This window comes from Mobula hypostoma, chromosome 11 (assembly GCF_963921235.1).
Source record: "Mobula hypostoma chromosome 11, sMobHyp1.1, whole genome shotgun sequence".
NCBI lineage: Eukaryota > Metazoa > Chordata > Chondrichthyes > Myliobatiformes > Myliobatidae > Mobula > Mobula hypostoma.
This window is the reverse complement of record NC_086107.1, coordinates 69685557-69703342: the sequence shown is the minus strand read 5'-3', so window position 1 is coordinate 69703342 and position 17786 is coordinate 69685557. Positions and strand designations below refer to the sequence as shown.

The following is a 17786-nucleotide window of genomic DNA, read 5'->3' as shown; positions in this document are numbered from 1 at the left end:
TTGCTCAGTCCTGGAGAAGGGCCTCAGCCCAAAACGTCAACTATTTATTCACTTTGTGGATGCTGCCTGACCTACTGATTTCCTTCTGCATTTTGTGTGTGTCGCTCTGGATTTCCAGCATCTGCTGTCTTTCTCGTGTTTATAATGCCATCACGATTATTTTTGTTTACTTTGCAATGTTGCCAATGTATAATTTATGTTAATTTAAACTGATCTAATTTATGTTTGTAACAAATTGTGCTGTTGTTGCAAAAAGCACAGCTCATTTTCTAGTTTCTGCTCGCTCCTTTTTTGTTGTTTTTTTTGGTGCAATTTTTGATTGGCAAAGGACTGGCTCTGTGGTCTGAAGTTAAACACCAAAGCACTTGATTGAAGCTGATCTGAGCAGAAATGAATATGCTTTGACGGTTTTGATGATTTCTCATTTGGTGTTTTGTATTCTGTATTTTCTCATTCATTTTTATTTTTGCCATTTGCACGATTTGTTTTTTTTTGTGCATTTGGGGTTTGATGATTTTCTTTGAACGGATACCATGGTTTGTTTTGTGGCTGTTTGCGGGTGATGAATCTCAGGGTTGTATACTGCATACGTACTTTGATAATAAATAAATGTACTTTGAATCTTTGAGTTTTCTTAGCACTTAAAATTTATGGATGCCCATAGCAATAAAACTTGAGCCTGAACCTAAACCTTTCCTTTCGTGAACCTGCCTGTTCTCTCATGCAATCACTGAGTTCATTCTAAACTCAGTTTTCTGGACATTAATGGAATCCAGAAAAATGGAGACAGGACAGGAAGAAGTCGTTGGGGTTAAAGATAACACTATAATGTTGAATGATGAATCAGGTTTGAGGGCTGAACAGTCTACTCTCTCTTTTACTGTGTTCCTATACCAAGGCATCTCTCCACATAATCCAAAAGCTTCCTCAGTCAGCAGTGACTTGCTAATTAAGATCATTTGTAAAGAAACAAACATTTCTAGCAGCCTGACTCTCAGTTACAGTTAGTAACTGTCTGTCAGATAACAACCACTAGCAAAAATGGTGCTGTGGTTATGAGAAAATTTCTTCCCCCAAGCCTTTTGTTAATCTATGTTCAGTATCAGTTCTCTGAACGAACTGTAGGCTGATGCTCTACCCTAAAGGAGCTTACAAAAGAGCAATTAAATCAAAGAGTGAAAGGTCCTTTGGACTAACCAATCTACACCAATCAAAATCAAGCTAGTCCCCTTTGTACACATTTGCTCCATATTCCTCTAAACATTTTATATCCACATATCTGCCCAAGTGTCTTTGAACTGTTGGAAAGTTGGAATGGAGGAAGGCACATGTGTGTGATGTTCGCCCTCTCTCCCTCTCGCTCGGTGCTACAGAGGGAAGGTCCCTGTGTCCAAAAGGTCTCTCTTTCTCCTCGATGCTGTTAGAGGATGGTACCAGAGTTCTGGGTCTGCGGTTTATGGACTGGATTGTAGCTCACGTGGACTCTCTCGATTTTATATTCTGTGTTTTCACTCATGCTTTCTTGCTGCTGTTTGCATAACTTGTTTGTTCTTTGCAGGTGGTCAGGAGAGCGGGGAGTTGATGCTCTTGTTACCATTTGCCCGATTTGGATTTTTTTGTGCACAAGGGGGTGGGGTTGATGTTTTTCTTTGAACAGCTTCCATGGTTTTCTTTGTTTCATTGCTATCTGGGGAAGATGAATCTCAGAGGTGTATACTGCATACATACTTTGATAATAAATGACCCTTGAACCTTAATCTGCCTCAATCACTTCCTGTGGCAGCTCATTTCACATAGGGACCAGCATCTAGATGAAAAATAATGCCACTCAGGTTTGTATTGAACCTCTCCCCTCTCAGCTTAAATCTACACCCTCGAGTTCCTAATTCCCCAACCCTGGGAAAAACACCCTCTGCGTTAACCCCATCTACAGAGAGCCTCTCATGATTTTATACACCCCTGTAAGATCACCTCTCATTCTCCTATGCTCCCAAAAGTCCTAGCCTGTTAAACCTCCCCCCTCACTCGATCCCTTGAGCCCTCACAACAGCGTCCACTGAAAACAGCTGCTCGTATGAACCTCACAGGGTGAACAGTAAACCAAGTAACAACAAATAAATCGAGTGAAAAGCATAAACAGTGTAACGATGCCAAGAGATCTGTGCTGTTGACCTCACAGAGAAGGTGGAACTGGCGTTTATTTGCATGGTGCTGATGAAAATTGGTTTGAATTCTCTTTTCACACTGCCTACACATGCAGTACGAAGGCAGGGTGTGACTGACAGAGATGAACCCCCTCAACCTTGACCTCTCAAGGGGAGGGTACAGGGCAGTGGCGGCTTCAAACGCACCTCACAGTCACTATCTGTCCCGCATCCAGCTGGATATTGTTCATTTGGGCGATGAAAATGGCAGCCACAGCCTCGTAGAGGGCAGTTCCATCCATGTTGATGGTGGCACCAACTGGAAGAACAAAGCGGGTCACTCGCTTGTCAATGCCCAGGTTCTCCTCCAGGCAGCGGAAAGTGACGGGCAGGGTCCCAGCACTGGAAAACACAAATGAAGCCCATCAGCTTCCTTACCCCTGTGCCCCCATGGTTTGTCCCTTCCTCACTGATTAACGCAGACTGCTTCAGCTCTCTGTTGACCACCAGGCCTTTCATTACCCCCAAGGCACAGCACAAAGTGTTCAGGCTGTCCCCGCTCACTGCAGTGTCCTGCTCTGTGTATGCTGTTCTCACCACTGTACACCCACCCTTGCTTCCTGCTCCCAATTCACAAAGTCTGCGCTCACTCTTGCAGGCAACCCCTGCCCTTCCCCACCCATGCTCACGTCCGCTTCTCCACTCCACCCTGCTCCCCTGTCATATTCCACTCCCCGCACAGTCCTCCACAGCTTTCTACCCACCTCCTCTGCTCCACACTCTCCCTCGGCCTGCCTCCTCACCTTCCCCCACAGCTCCCTCACTCATTACAGCATGAAAACACACCCTTCCCCCACTGCTCGCTCACCCATTACAGCATGAAAACACACCCTTCCCCCACAGCTCCCTCACCCATTACAGCATGAAAACAGACCCTTCCCCCACTGCTCTCTCACCCATTACAGCATGAAAACAGACACTTCCCCCACAGCTCCCTCACCCATTACAGCATGAAAACACACTCTTCCCCCACTGCTCCCTCACCCATTACAGCATGAAAACACACCCTTCCCCCACAGCTCCCTCACTCATTACAGCATGAAAACAGACCCTTCCCCCACTGCTCCCTCACCCATTACAGCATGAAAACAGCCCCTTCCCCCACTGCTCCCTCACCCATTACAGCATGAAAACAGACCCTTCCCCCACTGCTCCCTCACCCATTACAGCATGAAAACACACCCTTCCCCCACTGCTCCCTCACCCATTACAGCATGAAAACAGACCTTTCCCCCACTGCTCCCTCACCCATTACAGCATGAAAATACACCCGTCCCCCACTGCTCCCTCACCCATTACAGCATGAAAACACACCCTTCCCCCACAGCTCCCTCACCCATTACAGCATGAAAACAGCCCCTTCCCCCACTGCTCCCTCACCCATTACAGCATGAAAACACACCCTTCCCCCACTGCTCCCTCACCCATTACAGCATGAAAACACACACTTCCCCCACAGCTCCCTCACCCATTACAGCATGAAAACAGCCCCTTCCCCCACTGCTCCCTCACCCATTACAGCATGAAAACACACCCTTCCCCCACTGCTCCCTCACCCATTACAGCATGAAAACACACCCGTCCCCCACTGCTCCCTCACCCATTACAGCATGAATACACACCCTTCCCCCACAGCTCCCTCACCCATTACAGCATGAAAACAACCCCTTCCCCCTACTGCTCCCTCACCCATTACAGCATGAAAACAGACCCTTCCCCCACTGCTCCCTCACCCATTACAGCATGAAAACACACCCTTCCCCCACTGCTCCCTCACCCATTACAGCATGAAAACAGACCCTTCCCCCTACTGCTCCCTCACCCATTACAGCATGAAAACACACCCTTCCCCCACTGCTCCCTCACCCATTACAGCATGAAAACACTCACTTCCCCCACTGCTCCCTCATCCATTACAGCATGAAAACACACCTTTCCCCCACTGCTCCCTCACCCATTACAGCATGAAAACACACCCTTCCCCCACTGCTCCCTCACCCATTACAGCATGAAAACACTCACTTCCCCCACTGCTCCCTCACCTATTACAGCATGAAAACACACCCTTCCCCCACTGCTCCCTCACCCATTACAGCATGAAAACAGACACTTCCCCCACTGCTCCCTCACCCATTACAGCATGAAAACACACCCTTCCCCCACTGTTCCCTCACCCATTACAGCATGAAAACACACCCTTCCCCCACTGCTCCTTCACCCATTACAGCATGAAAACACACCCTTCCCCCACTGCTCCCTCACCCATTACAGCATGAAAACAGACCCTTCCCCCACTGCTCCCTCACCCATTACAGCATGAAAACACACCCTTCCCCCACTGCTCCCTCACCCATTACAGCATGAAAACACTCACTTCCCCCACTGCTCCCTCATCCATTACAGCATGAAAACACACCCTTCCCCCACTGCTCCCTCACCCATTACAGCATGAAAACACACCCTTCCCCCACTGCTCCCTCACCCATTACAGCATGAAAACACTCACTTCCCCCACTGCTCCCTCACCTATTACAGCATGAAAACACACCCTTCCCCCACTGCTCCCTCACCCATTACAGCATGAAAACAGACACTTCCCCCACTGCTCCCTCACCCATTACAGCATGAAAACACACCCTTCCCCCACTGTTCCCTCACCCATTACAGCATGAAAACACACCCTTCCCCCACTGCTCCTTCACCCATTACAGCATGAAAACACACCCTTCCCCCACTGCTCCCTCACCCATTACAGCATGAAAACAGACCCTTCCCCCACTGCTCCCTCACCCATTACAGCATGAAAACACACACTTCCCCCACTGCTCCCTCACCCATTACAGCATGAAAACAGACCTTTCCCCCATTGCTCCCTCACCCATTACAGCATGAAAACAGACCCTTCCCCCACTGCTCCCTCACCCATTACAGCATGAAAACAGACCCTTCCCCCACTGCTCCCTCACCCATTACAGCATGAAAACACACACTTCCCCCACTGTTCCCTCACCCATTACAGCATGAAAACAGACCTTTCCCCCATTGCTCCCTCACCCATTACAGCATGAAAACAGACCCTTCCCCCACTGCTCCCTCACCCATTACAGCATGAAAACACACGCTTCCCCCACTGCTCCCTCACCCATTACAGCATGAAAACACACCCTTCCCCCACAGCTCCCTCACTCATTACAGCATGAAAACACACCCTTCCCCCACTGCTCCCTCACCCATTACAGCATGAAAACACACCCTTCCCCCACTGCTCCCTCACCCATTACAGCATGAAAACACACCCTTCCCCCACTGCTCCCTCACCCATTACAGCACGAAAACAGACCCTTCCCCCACTGCTCCCTCACCCATTACAGCATGAAAACACACGCTTCCCCCACTGCTCCCTCACCCATTACAGCATGAAAACAGACCTTTCCCCCACTGCTCCCTCACCCATTACAGCATGAAAATACACCCTTCCCCCACAGCTCCCTCACCCATTACAGCATGAAAACACACCCTTCCCCCACTGCTCCCTCACCCATTACAGCATGAAAACACACCCTTCCCCCACTGCTCCCTCACCCATTACAGCATGAAAACAGACCCTTCCCCCACTGCTCCTTCACCCATTACAGCATGAAAACAGACCCTTCCCCCACTGCTCCCTCACCCATTACAGCATGAAAACACACACTTCCCCCACTGCTCCCTCACCCATTACAGCATGAAAACAGACCTTTCCCCCATTGCTCCCTCACCCATTACAGCATGAAAACAGCCCCTTTCCCCACTGCTCCCTCACTCATTACAGCATGAACACACACACTTCCCCCACAGCTCCCTCGCCCATTACAGCATGAAAACAGCCCCTTCCCCCACTGCTCCCTCACCCATTACAGCATGAAAACAGACCCTTCCCCCACTGCTCCCTCACCCATTACAGCATGAAAACACACCCTTCCCCCACTGCTCCCTCACCCATTACAGCATGAAAACAGACCTTTCCCCCACTGCTCCCTCACCCATTACAGCATGAAAATACACCCGTCCCCCACTGCTCCCTCACCCATTACAGCATGAAAACACACCCTTCCCCCACAGCTCCCTCACCCATTACAGCATGAAAACAGCCCCTTCCCCCACTGCTCCCTCACCCATTACAGCATGAAAACACACCCTTCCCCCACTGCTCCCTCACCCATTACAGCATGAAAACACACACTTCCCCCACAGCTCCCTCACCCATTACAGCATGAAAACAGCCCCTTCCCCCACTGCTCCCTCACCCATTACAGCATGAAAACACACCCTTCCCCCACTGCTCCCTCACCCATTACAGCATGAAAACACACCCTTCCCCCACTGCTCCCTCACCCATTACAGCATGAATACACACCCTTCCCCCACAGCTCCCTCACCCATTACAGCATGAAAACAACCCCTTCCCCCTACTGCTCCCTCACCCATTACAGCATGAAAACAGACCCTTCCCCCACTGCTCCCTCACCCATTACAGCATGAAAACACACCCTTCCCCCACTGCTCCCTCACCCATTACAGCATGAAAACAGACCCTTCCCCCACTGCTCCCTCACCCATTACAGCATGAAAACACACCCTTCCCCCACTGCTCCCTCACCCATTACAGCATGAAAACACTCACTTCCCCCACTGCTCCCTCATCCATTACAGCATGAAAACACACCCTTCCCCCACTGCTCCCTCACCCATTACAGCATGAAAACACACCCTTCCCCCACTGCTCCCTCACCCATTACAGCATGAAAACACTCACTTCCCCCACTGCTCCCTCACCTATTACAGCATGAAAACACACCCTTCCCCCACTGCTCCCTCACCCATTACAGCATGAAAACAGACACTTCCCCCACTGCTCCCTCACCCATTACAGCATGAAAACACACCCTTCCCCCACTGTTCCCTCACCCATTACAGCATGAAAACACACCCTTCCCCCACTGCTCCTTCACCCATTACAGCATGAAAACACACCCTTCCCCCACTGCTCCCTCACCCATTACAGCATGAAAACAGACCCTTCCCCCACTGCTCCCTCACCCATTACAGCATGAAAACACACACTTCCCCCACTGCTCCCTCACCCATTACAGCATGAAAACAGACCTTTCCCCCATTGCTCCCTCACCCATTACAGCATGAAAACAGACCCTTCCCCCACTGCTCCCTCACCCATTACAGCATGAAAACAGACCCTTCCCCCACTGCTCCCTCACCCATTACAGCATGAAAACACACCCTTCCCCCACTGTTCCCTCACCCATTACAGCATGAAAACAGACCTTTCCCCCATTGCTCCCTCACCCATTACAGCATGAAAACAGACCCTTCCCCCACTGCTCCCTCACCCATTACAGCATGAAAACACACGCTTCCCCCACTGCTCCCTCACCCATTACAGCATGAAAACACACCCTTCCCCCACAGCTCCCTCACTCATTACAGCATGAAAACACACCCTTCCCCCACTGCTCCCTCACCCATTACAGCATGAAAACACACCCTTCCCCCACTGCTCCCTCACCCATTACAGCATGAAAACACACCCTTCCGCCACTGCTCCCTCACCCATTACAGCACGAAAACAGACCCTTCCCCCACTGCTCCCTCACCCATTACAGCACGAAAACAGACCCTTCCCCCACTGCTCCCTCACCCATTACAGCATGAAAACACACGCTTCCCCCACTGCTCCCTCACCCATTACAGCATGAAAACAGACCTTTCCCCCACTGCTCCCTCACCCATTACAGCATGAAAATACACCCTTCCCCCACAGCTCCCTCACCCATTACAGCATGAAAACACACCCTTCCCCCACTGCTCCCTCACCCATTACAGCATGAAAACACACCCTTCCCCCACTGCTCCCTCACCCATTACAGCATGAAAACAGACCCTTCCCCCACTGCTCCTTCACCCATTACAGCATGAAAACAGACCCTTCCCCCACTGCTCCCTCACCCATTACAGCATGAAAACACACACTTCCCCCACTGCTCCCTCACCCATTACAGCATGAAAACAGACCTTTCCCCCATTGCTCCCTCACCCATTACAGCATGAAAACAGCCCCTTTCCCCACTGCTCCCTCACTCATTACAGCATGAACACACACACTTCCCCCACAGCTCCCTCGCCCATTACAGCATGAAAACAGCCCCTTTCCCCACTGCTCCCTCACTCATTACAGCATGAACACACACACTTCCCCCACAGCTCCCTCGCCCATTACAGCATGAAAACAGCCCCTTCCCCCACTGCTCCCTCACCCATTACAGCATGAAAACACACACTTCCCCCACTGCTCCCTCACCCATTACAGCATGAAAACAGGCTCTTTAGCCCAACTTGCTCAGGCTGACTAAGCTCCCACCTACCTGAATCTTGCACATATCCCTTTTAATGTTTCCTACTTTCCCAAATGTCCTTGAAATATTATAACTGCACGCACTTTTAACATTTCTTCTGGCAGCTCCTTCCCTCTGCGTGGAAAAAATAGCTAGCCCCTCAGGTCCCCTTTAAATCTGTCCTTTTTCAGCTTGAACTGATTTAGACTCCCTTACTCTGCAAAGATGGGTGTGCCTATCGATAGAATCTATGCCTCTCATAATCTTGCAAACCTCTTTCAGGTCACCCAACAGGTAGGACTGTACCTGGATGCTGTCCCAAGTGCAGTGATCCAGGCCTGGAAGATGCCTGCTAGGAAGGAGAAAGGGTTTTTCCTGGTCATCGCAAAGTACATCAGTGGCAAGATTATGCCTCCATGGATGATAAGCCCAGTGATTACTGTCACCATGTACATGCCCAGTTGCTTTGCAACCACCTCCAGGTCTTCGATGGCCACAATCTTCCCACAAATCAGACAAGCGATACCCAGGGGCGAGTACCTTAATAACGCAATGGAGAAAATTAAGGGTTAGGGAGGTACTGTATCAGGTACAACGCTGGGCAACAACGTCACATCTGGGACAGCTGTGGATTTGAGGGCTGTAGCAGGAGACTTAATTAAAACCTGCACAGATGGAAAGGTATCTGTCCACCTGACCAATTCACTTTTGAAGGGGCGGGTATAAGAACGCAGAAATATTGCGTGGAATTCCAAGAATTTTTTTTTAAAAGGCCTTTGACAAGGTGCCACACATGAGGCTGCTTAACAAGATAAGAGCCCATGGTATTACAGGAAAGATACTAGCATGGACGGAAGATTGGCTGACTGGCAGGAGGGAATCAAAGGAGACTTTTCTGATTGGCTGCTGGTGACCAGTGGTGTGCCACAGGGGTCGGTGTCGGGACAACTTCTTTTTACGTTACGTGTCAGTGATCTGGATGATGGAATTGATGGCTTTGTGGCCAAGTTTGCAGATGATACGAAGATAGGTGGGGGGTAGGTAGTGATGAGGAAGGAGGGAGGCTACAGAAGGATAGATTAGGAGAATGGGCAAAGAAGTGGCAGATAGAATACAGTGAAAGAAAGAGAGGGAGTAAGAGAGAGAACATGAGAGAGAAAGGAAAGAGATTGAAAGAGAGAGGGTGAAGAAGAGGGAATATAGAGAGATAGGGAAGGAAGAAAGAGAAAGAGAGAGAGAGACAGAAGGGGAGAACAAGGATGAGCATGTGACAGTCACTGAGGATGAAGTGTAGATGGTATTAAATAGGATTTATCAAGAAAACTGTGCAGTTCTATGAGTTAACTTACATCCTACTTATTGACCGACAGCTCATTTGCACATAATACTCTCGCTTAGAATGGTTGGAGGTGCAAAAATTGCAGGAGGGTTTTACAGACTACTTTGTCATTTAATTTGATTAAGAATCCTTTCCTTCCTTCACCCTGCTCCCAGTACCATCACTAAAAGCACCGACTGATTTCTGTCTTGAAGCATAGAATTGGGTGATAAGACCCCTCAGCATTATGGAGGCAGTGTTACGGATGTCTACAAAGCCCTGTGTGAGTAGATGCTGCTCTTTGTTGGGTTTAATCTTTGGAAAGCAGTAAAGAATTTTCTCAACAGGACCCAAATGAGTGAAAACTAGATTACGAAGGAAATTAGTGGGGGAATGAATCTACTGGAGGAACTCAGCAGACTGAGCAGCATTTGCTTTGGGTTCGAACCCTGCATCAGGAGAGGTGAGATGGCCAGTATAAAGGGGGGGGTGGAATTGCTCTGTCATCGGGAAACGGATGAGACCCACCACACAGATCTGTGCATTAGGACACTTCTCACCCCCAACCCAACAAATACTCAGTCCTCCTCCCTTAGGCAAACCCTACTCACTAGTTTAGCAACATAACGACCATTTTCATTATCTTGCAACAAAATGGACTTAGCTTTTTTCTTCTAATTGTTCTGTCTTGTAAAAAGTGTGTATAATTTATGTTTTTTTCCCTCATGAATGCTGATTGATTGACTCAATGTGGCTGTGATGCTGCTGTTAGTAAGTTTTTCATTGCACCTGTACATTTTCTGCAAAAGACAGTAAACTAGTCCTGATGAACCTGTGCTGCTCAAAGTTCTCATGACTCACCAATTGAAGATCCTCCCAATCTTATTAGATTAATTGTTGAGTGATCAAGTGTTACACTAACTGGATGCTGTGGATTTCACTATAAATTCACTCCTTGGTCCACTCTTAGATCTCACAATCTATTTTATTATGATCTTGACCTTTATCGTTTACCTGCACTACACTTTCTCTTTTACACTTCATTCTGCCTTCTGTTATTGTTTTACTTTGCATTACCTGAATATACTGTTGAATGATTTGATCTGAATACAAGACAAGCTTTTCACTGTATCTAGATATATGTGACAATAGTAAACTAACACCAATAATGAACGTCAGTAATCGCTTGACCCAATGTGAGACTTTGATAATCAATGAGTAAAGAAAATGCATGAGGCCAGGTACATAGCTTAATTTCAGACTGAATAGGGCCAGTTTGTGAGGGACATGAGGTTGCAGCAACAACAGGTTCTATGGCTGTTTGAATAATAAGTGATCTTGTAGCTCTTACCACATGATCATGATCACCAGCTTCATGACGATCTCATTGAGGATGTTGAAGAATTCCACCATCAGCTGTGCCCTCTCCCCCATTTTCCCCATGGCAATACCAAAGGCAATGAAGAACCCAATCACACCTGTAATATCGTGAGACAGAATAGGCAAACCATGAGTGGCCATGGGTTTATAAATCCAATCTGGTTCGCCACATACACAGCCAGTCCAGTAACATATGGGCAAGTACCTCAAACTGGTCCTGAGGAGCCAGACCCAACACAAGCATGACTTACAAACTACAGAAAGGGGAATGTGGCCAAAGATTGGGTTGAAGACAAGGTTCAGAGTGCCAACAATGATGACGAGGATAGAAACAAAGACCTGAGGAAGGGAATTGCAGAGTCTTTAGTCATGGCTGCTGAAGGCAAGATGGTTTTTGCTGACTAATTAAAATCCTGTGACGGCCCGCACACGCGGGACTCGAACCGCCATTGGGAGCCGCGGGCAGACATGCGGTAGCGCGTTTGGAGCTACCCGCTCAGGGTGGACCTTCCGGGGACAGTCTGACGTCACGTCCGCCCTATGGGTCGCAGTGGCCCATGGGAGGGGAGATTTAAGCGCGCGATTTTGAATCAGTAAAGACATTCTGAGTTCAGCTCTCTCTGCCTCCGTGTGTTTCTTTAGTAGCGCGTTTGCGCGTGACTGCATTGGTGACTCCGACGTTCCAGACGGCATCTGGAGCCGGCAACTCAGCGGCCAGCCATGAGTTTGAGCAAATCACACAACACAGTCTCTCTGAAGCTCCTGACTTTCTGGGCCACTCAGCCCCACGTTTGGTTCGAGCAGGCTGAGGCCCAGTTCAATATCAGGGACATCACAGCCGACGCCACGCGGTACTACTATGTGGTCAGCACGCTCGACCAGGAGATGGCACGCCGGATCATCGACTTCCTACGCCAGCCACCAACGGAAGACAGGTACACTGAGCTTAAGGCGCTCCTGATTTCCTTCGGAATCTCCCGCCGCGAACGGGCCGCGCGGCTCCTACACATGGACGGCCTGGGCGACTGCACACCATCCGAGCTCATGAATGATATGCTGGCGCTCATGGATGGCCATAAGCCGTGCCTTTTATTTGAACAGTTGTTCCTCGAGCAAATGCCAGAGGACATTTGCCTCCTCCTGGCGAGTGAGGATTTCAGCGACCCACGCAGGGTCACGGCTAAAGCAGACGTCCTTTGGCAGAGCAGCCTCCATTGGCCTAGACACGATCGCGCGCCCCAAAGCCCAGGCTCCGCAACCGAAGCCGTCAAGACCCACGGGGGAAAAGGCGATAGTTCGGAACAATGGTGTTTCTATCACCAAAGATGGGGCTCAGGCACACACCACTGCCGTCCACCATGTGCTTTTCCGGGCTACAACGGCTGGCCACCAAGACAGCCTCCTGTACCTCTGGGACCAACATTCCGGGCAGCGCTTCCTGGTAGTCACCGGGGCCGAAATCAGCGTACTCCCCCCCTCGAACATGGACACTCGTAACGTGGTCCCAGGCCCTGAACTCATCGCTGCAAATGGCACCAGTATTCAGACATACGGCCCGTGAACCATCTCACTGCATTTCGGGTCCAGCCGTTTCACTTGGACTTTCACGTTGGCAGCGGTGTCACAGCCACTACTAGGGGCAGATTCCCTACAAGCCAACTGCCTCCTGGTCGAACTAAAAGGCCGGCGTTTGGTCCACGCCGAGATGTTCCAGACTTTCCAGCTCGGAGAAGCCAAGCTACCGGCCCTTCACCTGGATTCCGTGACCCTCTCGGGTAATGAATTCACCAGGGTGTTGGCGGAATTCCTCTCCATAGTCACCCCGCAGTTCTCCACGGCCGACCCCAAGCACGGCGTGCAGCACCACATCCCCACGCAAGGATCGCCGCTGCACGCCCGAGCTCGCAGGCTCCCACCCGACAAGCTCCACCTCGCCAAGGAGGAGCTCCGTAAGATGGAAGAGATGGGAATTGTATGCCGCTCAGACAGTCTGAGGGCATCCCCGTGCACACGGTGCCCAAGTCCGCAGGAGGATGGAGGCCCTGTGGAGACTACAGAAGGCCTCAACGACGCCACAACCGCCGACAGATACCCGGTACCCCACATCCAGGACTTCATGGCAAACCTGCACGGAGCGACCATCTTCTTGAAAATCGACCTGGTCGGGGGATGCCATCAGATCCCAGTGCACCCCGACGACGTGCCCAAGACAGCCCTCATCACCCCATTCGGCATGTTCGAATTCCTGAGGATGGCTTTCGGTCTCAAGAATGCAGCCCAAACTTTCCAAAGGCTCATGGACTCAGTGGGACGCAGCCTGGATTTCGTTTTTATTTACTTGGACGATATCCTGGTGGCCAGCAGTTTGCACCAAGAGCATGTGGCACATTTGCGCCAGCTCTGCCAATGCCTGAGCGACCACGGACTGGCAATCAATCCGGCGAAGTGCCAGTTCGGGCTGACGGAGATCGACTTCTTGGGCCACAGAGTCAACCGACATGGCGCAGTTCCCCTACCGGACAAGGTCTAGGCCATCCGCCAGTTCCCCAAGCCCAGCACGGTCAAGGGCCTGCAGGAGTTCGTAGGGATGGTCAACTTTTATCACCGATTCGTGCCGGCGGTGACACGCATCATGAGACCCTTGTTCACCCTGATGGCCGGCGAGGCCAAAGAGGTGGCACGGGACGCGGAGTCCACGGAGGCGTTCGAGCAGGCCAAGGAGGCACTGGCAAAGGCGACCCTCCTAGTGCACCCGAGAGTCGATGTACCCACGGCACTCACAGTCGACGCTTCCGACACGGCAGTCAGCGGAGTCCTGGAGCAGCTCGTCGAGGACCAGTGGCGACCACTCGCTTTCTACAGCCGGCACCTACGGCCACCAGAGGTGAAGTACAGCGATTTCGACGGAGAGTTGCTAGCGCTCTACCTGGCTGTCCGGCATTTCCGGTACTTCCTCAAGGGAAGTGAGTTCACCACTTATACGGACCACAAGCCCCTCACCTTCACACTGGCCAAGGGATCGGACCCATGGTCAGCTCGGCAGCAGAGGCACCTGTCCTTTATTTCAGAAATCACCACGGACATCCGCCACATCGCAGGGAAGTACAACGTCGTTGCCGACACACTGTCTCGCCCCTGCCTCCACTCAGTAGGGATATTGTCCTCAGGAACAGACTATGCAGCACTGGTGGAAGCACAACGGTCGGACACCGAAATCCCAGCTTACTGCACCGCCGTTTTGGGGCTCCAGTTGGAGGATGTTTCCATCAGCCCGGCAGCGGATCGACTCCTGTGCGACGTGTCTACCGGCAAACCCCGACCCGTGGTACCAGCAGCCTGGAGGCGTCGGGTGTTTGACACGCTGCATGACCTGGCCCACCCATCTATCCGGGCGTCCATCAAGCTGGTAGCGGACAGATTCATCTGGCACAGTTTGCGCAAACAGGTCGGACACTGCGCCAGGAGCTGCGTACGCTGCCAGATCGCTAAAGTCCAGCGGCACGTGAAGGCTCCCCTCCAGCAGTTCCAGCCCACGCACAGGAGGTTCCAACACATCCACGTGGACATCGTCAGCCCGCTGCCAGTTTCCCGGGGCACCAGGTATATCTTTACCATAGTAGACAGGTTCACCAGATGGCCGGAAGCTGTACTGCTGGCAGACACGTCCACTGAGTCCTGCGCCAGGACGCTCATTGCAAACTGGATCGCCAGGTTTGGCCTCCCAACGGACATCACCTCCGACAGAGGGGCGCAGTTCACGTCTGGTTTGTGGACAGCACTGGCGCAGCTCCTGGGCACCCAACTGCATCACACCACAGTGTACCATCCCCAGTCCAACGGTTTGGTAGAACGATTCCACCGGCATCTCAAGTCGGCCCTGATGGCGCGCCTCAGGGGCCCCAACTGGACAGATGAGCTTCCCTGGGTCCTACTGGGCATTCGCACAGCCCCCAAGGAGGACCTGGGCACCTCCTCGGTGAAGTTGGTCTATGGAACCCCCCCCCCCCCCCGTGACGGTCCCAGGAGAGTTTGTACCAGAGGCCCAAGTTTCGGAAGAAACTCCAGCAGCTGCGCTAATGAGGCTGCGGGACAAGGTAGGGACCCTGGCACCGGTCCCAACCTCCAGGCATGGTCCCACGCCATCTTCACCCCTAAAGACCTCCGAGACTGTGAGTATGTTTTTATTTGCAGGGGCATGCACAAGTCACCTCTACAGCGGCCGTACAAGGGACCCTTCTAGGTGATCCGGCACAACGGAACCATGTGTGTTGTGGAGGTGGGTGGCTGGGAAGAGACTTTTACAGTGGACCGCCTCGAACCGAGCAACCAGTGAGGGGACTCGAACCGCCATTGGGAGCCGCGGGCAGACACACAATAGCGCATTTGGAACTACCCACCTGGGACGGACCTTCTGGGGGCAGTCTGATGTCACGTCTGCCCCGCGGGTCGCAGGAGCTCATGGGAAGAGAGATTTAAGCGTGCGATTTTGAATCAGTAAAGGCATTCTGAGTTTAGCTCTCTCTGCCTCCATGTGTTACTTTAGTAGCACGTTTGTGCGTGACTACAATCCATGACTTACGGGACCAGAACTGGAAAGTCTGAGTAGGATCTTCAAACTGCTAATAATACTTAACCACCACAATAAAACAGTCCCTGATATCCATCCTGCCCCATTGTAACAAGTAAAGTTTCCTCCAACAGGCAGCTGGGGTTATTTCTAATGGGAAGTGTCTTTAACAGATAGTTTCAGTAATAGGCTGTTCCCATCACAAGGGGTTTGTAATGGACAGTTTTGTCTAATTGGTTGTTTCAGATGGAGGAGGTTCCTCGAGGGCACTTTCAATAAATGGAATTTTCAATGAAGGGAGTTTTCAAGAACAAGAAACACTCCCTGCCTGAAGATGGGGAAAGTTAGCCAGGGTTCCTATTTACACTGTTTCCTGTTGGGAGCAGTGGAAAGTGGTGTTGACAGGAGGAAACAAAGTCAATACTTAAAGAGAAGGAGCCAGAGGGTGAGCAACAGCACGGTCAACACAACATAGAGACAAAGGATTGTGCCTGTGTAACACACATCAAAGTTGCTGGTGAACACAGCAGGCCAGGCAGCATCTCTAGGAAGAGGTACAGTTGATGTTTCGGGTCGAGACCCTTCGTCAGGACTAACTGAAGGAAGAGCTAGTAAGAGATTTGAAAGTGGGAGGGGGAGGGGGAGATCCAAAATGATAGGAGAAGACAGGAGGGGGAGGGATGGAGCCAAGAGCTGGACAGGTGATTGGCAAAAGGGATATGAGAGGATCATCGGACAGGAGGCCCAGGGAGAAGGAAAAGGGGGAGGGGGGGAAACCCAGAGGATGGGCAAGGGGTATAGTGAGAGGGACAGAGGGAGAAAAAGGAGAGTGAGAGAAAGAATGTGTGTATAAAAATAAATAACGGATGGGGTACGAGGGGGAGGTGGGGCATTAGCGGAAGTTAGAAAAGTCGATGTTCATGCCATCAGGTTGGAGGCTACCCAGACGGAATATAAGGTGTTGTTCCTCCAACCTGAGTGTGGCTTCATCTTTACAGTAGAGGAGGCCATGGTTAGACATGTCAGAATGGGAATGGGATGTGGAATTAAAATGTGTGGCCACTGGGAGATCCTGCTTTCACTGGCGGACAGAGCGTAGGTGTTCAGTAAAATGATCTCCCAGTCTGCATCGAGTCTCGCCAATATATAGAAGGCTACATCAGGAGCACCGGACGCAGTATATCACCCCAGCCAACTCACAGATGAAGTGTCGCCTCACCTGGAAGGACTGTCTGGGGCCCTGAATGGTGGTGAGGGAGGAAGTGTAAGGGCATGTGTAGCACTTGTTCCGCTTACAAGGATAAGTGCCAGGAGGGAGATCAGTGGGGAGGGATGGGGGGGACGAATGGACAAGGGAGTCACCTAGGGAGCGATCCCTGCGGAAAGCAGAGAGAGGGGAGGGAAAGATGTGCTTAGTGGTGGGATCCCGTTGGAGGTGGCGGAAGTTACGGAGAATAATATGTTGGACCCGGAGGCTGGTGGGGTGGTAGGTGAGGACCAGGGGAACCCTATTCCTAGTGGGGAGGATGGAGTGAGAGCAGAAGTGCGTGAAATGGGGCAGATGTGTTTGAGAGCAGAGTTGATGGTGGAGGAAGGGAAGCCCCTTTCTTTAAAAAAGGAGGACATCTCCCTCGTCCTGGAATGAAAAGCCTCATCCTGAGAGCAGATGTGGCGGAGACGGAGGAATTGCGAGAAGGGGATGCCATTTTTGCAAGAGACAGGCTTCTCCCTGGGCCTTCTGTCCCATGATCCTCTCATATCCCCTTTGCCAATCACCTGTCCAGCTCTTGGCTCCATCCCTCCCCCTCCTGTCTTCTCCTATCATTTTGGATCTCCCCCTCCCCCTCTCACTTTCAAATCTCTTACTAACTCTTCCTTCAGTTAGTCCTGACGAAGGGTCTCTGCCCGAAATGTCGACTGTACCTCTT

The 17786-nt window shown here is 51.2% G+C and overlaps 1 protein-coding gene across 3 annotated transcripts in view; it reads right to left on the bottom strand.

The window, feature by feature from the left end:
- The window catches only part of LOC134353817 (excitatory amino acid transporter 2-like), a 241391-nt gene that overhangs the window by 24289 nt on the left and 199316 nt on the right, over positions 1–17786 (bottom strand). For all 3 annotated transcript variants that reach the window (XM_063062245.1, XM_063062248.1, XM_063062247.1), the window contains 3 exons: positions 11263–11389; positions 8900–9133; positions 2352–2546 (listed from right to left, as the gene is read on the bottom strand). In XM_063062245.1, the coding sequence (XP_062918315.1) occupies positions 2352–2546; positions 8900–9133; positions 11263–11389 (556 nt within the window). The remainder of the gene's footprint in view (positions 1–2351; positions 2547–8899; positions 9134–11262; positions 11390–17786) is intronic.